At 35.5% G+C, this 9,845-nt stretch overlaps 1 protein-coding gene across 1 annotated transcript in view; it reads left to right on the forward strand.

Moving 5' to 3' along the window:
- The window catches only part of SEC24A (SEC24 homolog A, COPII coat complex component), a 120,625-nt gene extending 116,997 nt beyond the window's left edge, over positions 1 to 3,628 (forward strand). Inside the window, exons 22-23 of the mRNA XM_007943768.1 lie at positions 2,964 to 3,067; positions 3,514 to 3,628. Coding sequence (XP_007941959.1) covers positions 2,964 to 3,067; positions 3,514 to 3,628 — 219 coding nt within the window. The remainder of the gene's footprint in view (positions 1 to 2,963; positions 3,068 to 3,513) is intronic.
- The last annotated feature ends 6,217 nt before the right edge of the window (positions 3,629 to 9,845 follow it).

Consider the following 9,845-nt stretch of genomic DNA (forward strand, 5'->3'; position numbering starts at 1 on the left):
TTCTATCTGTAGATTTAGAATCATTTCTAATTTTTCATTTATTTTGTCATTTTGTTCTTGTATTTTCTTCCAAAATTCTTCTAGTGTTTTTTTCTGTGTTTTCTTTGGTCTGTTTCTCAGTCCTTTGAAGATACCTATATATAATTCTTTCGAATTCCTTATCAGAGAGTTCCAGTGTTGCTTTTTCCTCAGGGATGTGTTCTGGGTCTGTATCCTGCTCCCCTGTTTCTACCACTTTATCCTGCTTCTTTGTGTAGACTGTGATGGTCTGTTTCCTCCAAGATACCGTGGCCTTATTATATTTAGATCTCTGTAAACTGTTTGTGAAGAGCAGCCAAGGGTGATTCAGGCTCTTCCTGGTGGTGTTTTATCATTGGCCCATTGGTGGAGAAGGAGGTGGTGGCTCTTGCTCAGTAAGTAAAGTTGCAGAAGGTGTGGGTGTAGTTGTGTCTTATGGGGACTGTTGCTGTCTCCCACTCAATTAGACATAAATTATAACCGAATAACCATCAAAAAACTAAAAGCACATGGACAAAAGGTACACCACGTAATCACAGACGCACAGTAACCAAAAAAAGAAAAAAGGAAAAAGAAGAAAAAAACAAAACCTGCAATATCTGGGGATAGGACAATAAGAGAAAACAGGTAGAGAAGAAGAATAGTGAAGAAAGAAATGTGAAAAATGCAAAGAGAAAAACAAGGAACGGGGTTAACCACGAGAAAAAAAGAAAAAATTTTGCAACCAGAAACAGGGAACAGAAAAAAGGCTGAAAACTAGGACCTGGGAGGGAAAGAATAATAGTAAAAAGGACAAAAGTATTAATAATATAATAATAGTAGTAGTTTGAAAACAGACGCAAACAAGCAAACAAAAAAGCAGAAAAAAGGAAAAAAAAGGAAAATTCAAAAAAGGGAAAAATTGGGAGAGGTCAGTGCAGGGTACCCAGGCTCCATCCAAGCACACAGACTGGGATGGAGTTCCTGTGGGCCCAGAAGGAAGGTGGGATTGGGGGATAGCCACACCTCCATTTGCCAAGTGGGTGTGGGTTATAAGAGTAACAAAGGGAATGTCGCACCTTTTCAGTCGTCCAGGTCTGGGGTGTCCTTGGCGTTACTGGCAAGCAGAACCTGTTCTTAAGTCCCTGGAACCTGGGAGACCGCTGTCCCTTTAAATATCCAAAATGGTCAAGCCACTTGTAAACATTCAAAATGGCTGCGCTCTGCAGACAGGCAAAAGTCCACAGCCTAAACTGCCTTCCTCTTCGCTGCTGCTTCGCCTTTTATTCCCAGGCACCAGAGCAGTCATCCATGTAGTCCCTGGCTAGCAGGGCTGATTTTTTAGTTTAATTCTTAGGTACTACTACCACTCAGCAATCTCCAAGCTGTCTGTGCTGTCAGGATCGCTGCCAGACCTCAGCTCCGTATGTCTCCTTTTTTGGTATTTTCATGCAAATTCTTCTGTTAGTTGTAGTTTAGTCCACTTCTATATCCTTCTCTTCAAGGCTCGGGGGTCCAGGATTATCTTCTCTGTCTGTGTTAATTGGTTCCCCTTTTCTTTGTCGAAGAGGGTCTGTGCAGTCTTTCTGCCTATTCTGCCATCTTCAGGTTGTATAGCAAGTCTAAGGTATTTACTATCTGATCCTTTCAGAAGAAATTTGCCTGTATCCATGTTCAATGCAGCATTACTCACAATAGCCAAAAGGTGAAAACAACCCAAGTGTCTATCAGTATGGATAGACAAATGGATATATGTTCAATGGAATATTATTCAGCAATAAAGAGAAATGAGATTCTGAACCTTGAAAAGTCAGACACAAAGGGGAAAATATAGTATGATTCTACTTAAGAACATCTGGTTTAGTCAAATGCATAGAGACAAAAATTTATTAGTGCTTACTAGGAGCTAGAAGGTCCTTGTTGTTGTTGTTGTTATGTGCCGTCAAGTCGGACCCAACTCATAGCAACCCGTCCTTGGGTTTCCAAGGTAGTATCACTATGGAAGTAGGTTGCCCAACCTTTCTTCCGAGGAGTGGCTGCTGGGTGTGGACCGCCACCCTTCTGGTTAGCAGTCACGTGCCTTAGGCACTATGCTACCAGAGCTCCCGGAAGGTCCTTAGGTGGAGCAGAGGGTTTGCAATTGACTGTTCAGCCTCAATATTGGCAGTTCAGAGCCACTCATAAGCACATACTTCAGAAGATAGGCCTGACGATTTACTTCCATTAAGATTACATCCAGGTAAACCCTATGGAGCAGTTCTACTCCACCACATTATCGATGCTATGAGGTGGAATTGACTTGCAACAGCTAATAATAATTGCAGCAACTAGAGCTTGGAGGTAGAGGACAAGTGGCAGTTAATGCTGAAGGGGTACCAAGTTTCTTTTTGGAAATGGGTAGTGGGAGTGATTACATAGCATCATGAATGAAATTAATGCCACTGAATTTTATCAGTTGATGTAAATGAAAGAACAAAAAAGGTTAGTATGCATCCTTCTCTAACAAAAAAGTTTGCCAATTCTTGTTCTAGATCCTTACTGGAAAATTGTGGTTTCCATTCAAGTAGCTTACAGTATGCATCACTTGGGAGAGCATTAGAAATGCAGAATCTCAGCTCCTCACCCCCTAAATCAGTAGCTGCATTTCAGTAAGATCCCCAGGTGATACATATACATGATAAGGTTTAAGAAGCATTGTAGATGGTACAAGGAATCCTGGTGGTACCGTGGTTAAAGCGCTCAGCTGCTAACTGAGGGTTTGGACCCACCAGCCGCTCTGTGAGAGAAAGATGTGGGAATCCTCTTCTGTAAAGATAACAGCCTTGGAAACCCTATGGGGCAGTTCTCCTCTGTCCTATAGGGTTTCTCTGAGTCAGAATCGACTCAGTGGCAGTGTGTTTTTGGGAGATGGTACATTAGACATATGATTAGACTAAGTTGGATATTACTTGGTTTTTTTTTAACAGACAGATCTTCCAGAATTTGATACACCAGAATCTGCTAGAACATTAGCTTTCATCTCTTGGCTTAGAGAGCAGAGACCCTTTTTTCCAATACTTTATGTAATAAGGTAAGTTGAATTTTTCATTTACTAGTAGCGAAACAGTTTGTTTTGCCCTGCAAGAATCGGGTTTGAATCAGATATGTATATGACCTATTGCTTAAGCAAACTCTTTAGAAAAATACAGGAAAAAGACAAAGAATTCTTCTCAGTAAATACCAAGCACTAAATTTTGCTTTATATCCAAGTATTAGAATTTCTAAACTTTTAATGAACTTGTTAGTGAAAAGCTTCATTACTTCTCTTAATTCCATTATAAACATTCCCCCTTCCACAACATGACATTATCATTATCTACCAAATATTATTAGAGAAAGGATGTAGAGTGGCTATTTGTATGGTAAATGTTATGTTGGTTATTAGAGTATGCCAAGAGCCTCATGACAAATCCATTGTTTATTTTATTACTAAATTTTATGTAATGTATACAAATACTTTTACCTTTTATTCCTAAGGGATGAGAGTCCAATGAAGGCATCCTTCCTTCAAAACATGGTAGAAGACAGAACAGAATCTGCATTATCATATTATGAATTCCTCTTACATATACAGCAGCAAGTGAATAAATGAACAAATGAAGAAATTTGACTGACTTAATGTGGAACACCCAAGAATGTGTAACATCTTCCTTTTCTATTAGGTTTTTGGAGTAATTTGATGATTAACCTTTTTATGACCTGTGGTGCATATTGTCCACCTTCATTTTCAGCCTTTCAGGTTAACTGGGAAGCTGCTACCCCAGTTATAGTATGTGCTGCCACCTGACTGGGACCTGTATAACTTGCGTAAATATGAAGAAATGGGCCTGATCCTACCAACCCTACCACCAGAGCCCACTTAGGTTATTTGCATCCCACATAATTTTATCAAAATCCATATTACCTCAAAAAAAATATTTCCCCTTCACTTCAGCATGTCTTCTACTGAAAACATATGGTATCAACAAAAAATTCAAAGTAGAAAGTAATTCAGTCATGAAAAGGTGAAGAAGTTCTCACTGTGATTTCAACAAACTATAGCAAATAAAGGACCACAGCAGAGGGTCAAACATGCACCTCTGAATACTGTATTTTTCAATTCAAAATATATCCACATATTATTAGATACCTCTTTTCCTTTGTTGCCAAGTATATTTGCATTGTTGTGGATTAAAATAAAATGAGACAATGTTGCAGAGACAAAGTACATTTTGTAAAATAAAGACTCTGTGTTCAAAATGTATATTTGTCATTTTTTAATTTTCTGAATTTTTGGCTGCTACATTTAAAACCTCACAAGACTAAGTGTTGCAGGGAAGTTATAAATCTATTGATAATGATCTTTTTAAGATTAAAAAAAATAGAAAGAAACAAAATATAGGAAAACTAGAATTCATGCCCCTTACCTATTCTTTTTTTTCTTCTTTAAGGAAGAAAAAGGATCATGTTAACTAAAACTAGAGTAAATTAACTCTAGCTTAAGAAGAAGAATATGAGTAAATTTAAGCTTTAAAATCTGTCAATATTCTCTATACTTGAAGAACAAAGTCACTTTGATTTGAAGTAAAAATTATAATTAAGAGGCTTTCCAATTTGCCTCATTATGCTTGGACATTCTGTCCTATTCTGCAGTGAAAAGAATCTGAGCTGTCCTCAGAAATACTGGGACTGAGCAGTGATGATAGGGCGAAAGGAAACTGTTTATCTTGATCCTCTAAGTGTGTTCTTTTTGGTACATTTCTGCCCTGTGATGTATAATAAAAATGTTATTTTGGTGAAATGAGGATGATTGAAATATGTTTCTTAAATGCTGTCTTAAATGCATCAGTAACATTTTTGTAAGGAATTTAATAATTAAATTGGTAGTCATAAGAAGTTTTTTATTCTTGGATGTCAAAACCCCTATTAAAGCATGAATGCTGCTGTTTGATTTGGTGGATATTAATTATCATGAAAATCTAATATACTGAAGTTCTGAAAGAAACTTGATTTCTGAACATGTTCAAGAGATTGGTTTTTTTTTGATTCAGCCAGAGAAATATTGTAGTCAAAACTATTAAGCAAATTTTGTTTACAAATAGGTAAATTATATATCTGTCTATTTCAAGTGCTGTGACATGATATCTTTGAGAGTTTGGCTCAGTTTTCACAGATTCAGTTTGTCTTGTATGAACTTCTTAAAGTAAAAGATGTTCATGTATAATACTTGATGAAAAGATTTTTTGTTTTAATGGGTAAGAAAATGTGTTTACATCTTGTTCTCATAAGATCACCAATGAAATAGTAACTTTCAGGTTTGCACCAATATGAGCTGACTTCAACTGTATTTTGGGATAGGAAAGATTCATTAGAGTATACAACTACTGCTTGCCAGCTAGATGAGATTAATTGTGTTTTTATAAAAATTTCATCTCCCTTAAGCAGTGTTAAGGTTTATTTCCAGTGTGCAAGTTGCACATTGGACTACAAGTTTTCTTCAAAGTTGCTTCATGTATTAGGAAGCAAATTTCAGATTGTAGCAAAGTAAAACAAACTTTATTTTCCCCTCTTTTAAAGAAACTGAGTCACTTTATGCACTGATGTTTCTTAAAATAACAAATTTGTTCTTAATGTGAATTTCAAATGTTGATATTTCTAAGTCCTTCCTTAACAGCAAAGGATCTTCCAGAGGGAAAAGTTTGTGCTTTAGGGACAGAGATCTTCCTTGTGCCTCACTACATCCCTACCTGGGTATGACTCTTGTTATTACCACATGCTTTGTTAGCATATTTCACAAATTTAATAAAAAATTTTACTTTAAAAATCATTTTAGATATTGTGCAACATGTGCAATCCAGAATACTTTCGTAATAGCCAGGTCATTAAAAATCCTTACCTTCACAATATTTTCCTCTTCATCTCCAGATAATGAGAGAATGAATGAACCTTTTGGGGTTCCTGATGTTAAGCAATTAATTTTTGCAATATTGAATGTGTTTTTTAGTTTGATTTCTTTGTTTTGTTTTGGGGCAGTATCTCCTGTCTCATACTGTATTACTTTTTGATGTAAAGCAACTAATATACAATATGCCATATTTTTTTTATTATAATTGTAAATTATCATGAAAGATCCTTGAATTTTCTACAGATCTACAACTACTAAAGTAACAGACAAGGGCAATCTTAGTATTTAAATCTGAGCATGACAGTTCTATCATAAAAAGTACTCTATTTTTCTAATTTCTAGGATTTTTAAAATAACATTTCTGTAAGTCTGACATACTAATATCCATTCAGACCGTACCATTTATTTTAATTTGCATATATTTTCATTGTTTTTAATTTAATGTACTGAGTCTAATAGACTGTTTTGCAATAATTAGAATAAAAGATTTATTTCTTCTAATCAGTGATGCATAACAGCTATTATCTAGGGGACCACCAAATGTGATTTTAAGATTTTGTTAACTATTTACAAATATAATCCTTATATAGAAATTTTAATTTTGTAAAGTAGTGTATAATATTGTAACATTAAATTCTTGTTCTCAAATTCATTTTGATCTTCAATGTGTTGTGTTAAATCTTGCGTCTCTGAATGTTAGAGACAAGATTTGTCTTCCTTTTTACAGTTTGTAATTTTCACTGTTTTATTCCTGTTAAAAAGAGTCATTTGTAACCCATGCAAATAATCATTTGATCTGTGCTAACTTATCAATTTGGTTATTCAATAAAGTTAATTGAAAGGGATTATATATGACTAGTCATTTAAAGTGATAGAAACAATTCGCAAGTCCCAATTGTGCCCTCCATCCAAGTTGAGACAATTGCTCAAAGTGCTTCAGATCTCTTAAATAGGTGCCTGGAGGTCATAAAACAGTTTCTGGAAGGTCATAAACACTCCTCAAGGATATCTGGGTTTAAAATGCCACATTGAAGGCTATTTTTTTCTCAGTACTTTACAGATTTTGTCTTCCGGACCCTTTTACTGATCAGAAGATCACTATTGTCAATCTAATTGTTCATTTGAAGATAATCTCTGGTATATTTTAAGATTTTTCTTTTATCCTTCATGTTATGGTTTTACTACTCAGGGTTTTATTGTTTATCTGCTCATTATTCAGAACACACTTTAATTAACTAGAGAGTTGTCTGTCTTCAATTCTGGGAATTTTTCAGCTATTTTCCTTTCAAGTATTTCTTTTTCTGCCATTCCCACTATTCTTTTTTCTTTTTTTGCCTCCAGAATTTGTATTAGATATATGTTTTCACTAATTCCTTTTTTTTACTATGTCCAGATTAGAGTTTAATCGCTTATATTGAATTCTGTATTTGCATAACTACATTTTCCATTTCCATGATTGATTTTTTATACCCATGTGTTTTTTCACTTATTTCTACTTGTTTTGTTCCAAATACACACACATACACACACATGTACACACTCACACTGTGTTTTTTTAGGTGAAACTTTACACAGCAAATTAGGATCCCAATGAACAACTGTTATACACACTGTTCTGGCCATTGTTTACATTTTTCACAATGTGTCAATATCTTCCTTATTTCCATTCTCATTGTTCCATTAATAGCTTCTCTACCCCTCCTTACCTTCTTATCTTTCCATGGGGGTAAATATTGACAGTTTGGTCTCAAATAGTTTTTTATTTAAGGAAGCACTTTTCTCATGGGTTCAAACCCACCAGCCACTCCTCTTCTCAGAAGATTGGGCAATCTACTTTCCTAGAGAAACGGCCTTGGAAACCCAAGGAGGGATCACTATGAGTCGAATCAACTCAAAGGTAGTGAGTGGGTTTTGCTTTTTTGTCTTGTTTTGTTTTCCTCATGGGTGATATTGTTTATTTTATAAGCCATTCTATTATTTGGATGACAAGTGACCTCTGGGAGTGGCTTCAGTTCTAAGTTCAAAGGGTATATTTGATAGTCTCAAGGGTTCCTTTAGTCTCTACCAGTCCAGTAATTCTGGCCTTTTTTTAGGAATTGGAATTTTATTCTACATTTTTCTCCCATTCTGTCCAGGACATTCTACTGTGCCTCTGGTCAAAACAGTCATTAATGGTAGCCAGGCACTATCTAGTTCATCTAGTAGCATCAGGCTAGATGAAGCTGTGATTCATGTAAGCTATTCATCCTATGGACTAGTTTCTTCTTTTGAGTTTTTTATTTCCTTCATTCTCTTGTTCCTGACAACTAGAGACCAATAGTTGTATCTTAGATGGCCACTCACAAGCTTTCAGGATCCCAGGTGCTACTGATCAAACAAATGCCAGTTGACCAAGTTCTTCCACAAGACTATGGTCCTAAGCCTTTTAACCTAATAACTCTTATCTCATGAGTTGTTTGGATGTGTCTAGGAAGTCTTCATAACTGTGCCTCCATGTGCTTATATATATGAATAAATATGCAGCACACACAAACATGTCTATACATATGCCTAAAGACATACCTATAACATGTATTCACATATGCCTTCCTATACACATACACATATCTACCTATCTAATCACATATATATTATTGGGTTGTTATTACCATTGTTGCAAAATTGTATGTTACAGCATTTACTGAACTCATCCCTTGCATACTACTTCTTGTCTCCATTTACCTTACTAAAGTTATGTAGATTGCACCTATATTGAGTATTGTCTTTCCTGTCAACACTGATGGGCATTCAGATTGTTTCCATCTTTTTGCTATTGTGAATAATGCAGGAATGAACGTTGGTGTGCATATGTCTATCCATGTTACTGCTCTTATATCTCTAAGATGTATATATCTATGCTTAGGATTGCTGGATCATTTTTGCTAGCTTTTTGAGGAAGTACCATATCTTTATCCATTGTATCATAATCAACAGTAGTGTATGAGTTCCCATCTTCCCACAACTTTGCCAGCATCTGTTGTTTTCTGGGGTTTTTTGCAGGGGGATCAGTGCCATATTTGCAGCCTTGAGATGGTATCTCATTGTAGTTCTGATTTCCATCTGTCTGATGGCTATTGATTATGAGCATCTTTTCAGGTTTTTTGGGAGAGACACCTGAATGTCCTCTTTGATGAAGGTTTTGTTCATGTCTTTTCCCATTTTTTGAATAGTTGTTTGTCTTTTTGTTGCTGAGTTGTTGAAATTTTCTATAAAATTTAGAGATTAGATCCTTGTCCGATATGTCGTTGCCAAAGATTTTTTTCCGAGTCTGTAGCCTATCTTTCACTCTTTATGCAAAGTCTTTTTGATGAGCATAAATATTTAATTATTAGGAGGTCCCCGTCAGCTAACTTGTGTTCTATTGTTTGCACATTTGTAGTTGTGTTTGATAGGTCATTTATGCCAAAAAATTAGACCCCTTAATTTTGTTCCTGTGTTATCTTGCAGGAACTTTATAGTTTTAGCTTTAACATTTAGATTTTTGATCCCATTTTAGTTTGTTTTTGTGTATAGTGTGATATATGGGTCCTGTTTCATTTTTCAGCAAATGGATATCCAATTTTGCCAGCACCATTTTTAAAAGAGATTTTTCCCCATTGAATGGACTTTGACCTTTGTCAAAGACCAGCTGCCCATAGATGGATGGATTTATTTCTGGCTTCTCAATTCTGTTCCATTGGTCTGTGTGCTTCACTGAACCAGCACCAGGCTGTTTTGAATACTGTGGATTTGTGGTAAGTTTTGAGATTGAAGTGTGAGGGCTCCTATTTTGTTGTTCTTTATTATTGCTTTAGCTATTCAAAGCCTCTTTCTTTTCCATATAAAGTTGGTGATTAATTTTTCCATATTGTTAAAGAATGTTGTGATTTAGATCAGGATTGCATTA

Source organism: Orycteropus afer, unplaced genomic scaffold (genome assembly GCF_000298275.1).
Source record: "Orycteropus afer afer isolate SDZICR_OR568_19922 unplaced genomic scaffold, OryAfe1.0 scaffold00112, whole genome shotgun sequence".
Classification (NCBI taxonomy): Eukaryota; Metazoa; Chordata; class Mammalia; order Tubulidentata; family Orycteropodidae; genus Orycteropus; species Orycteropus afer.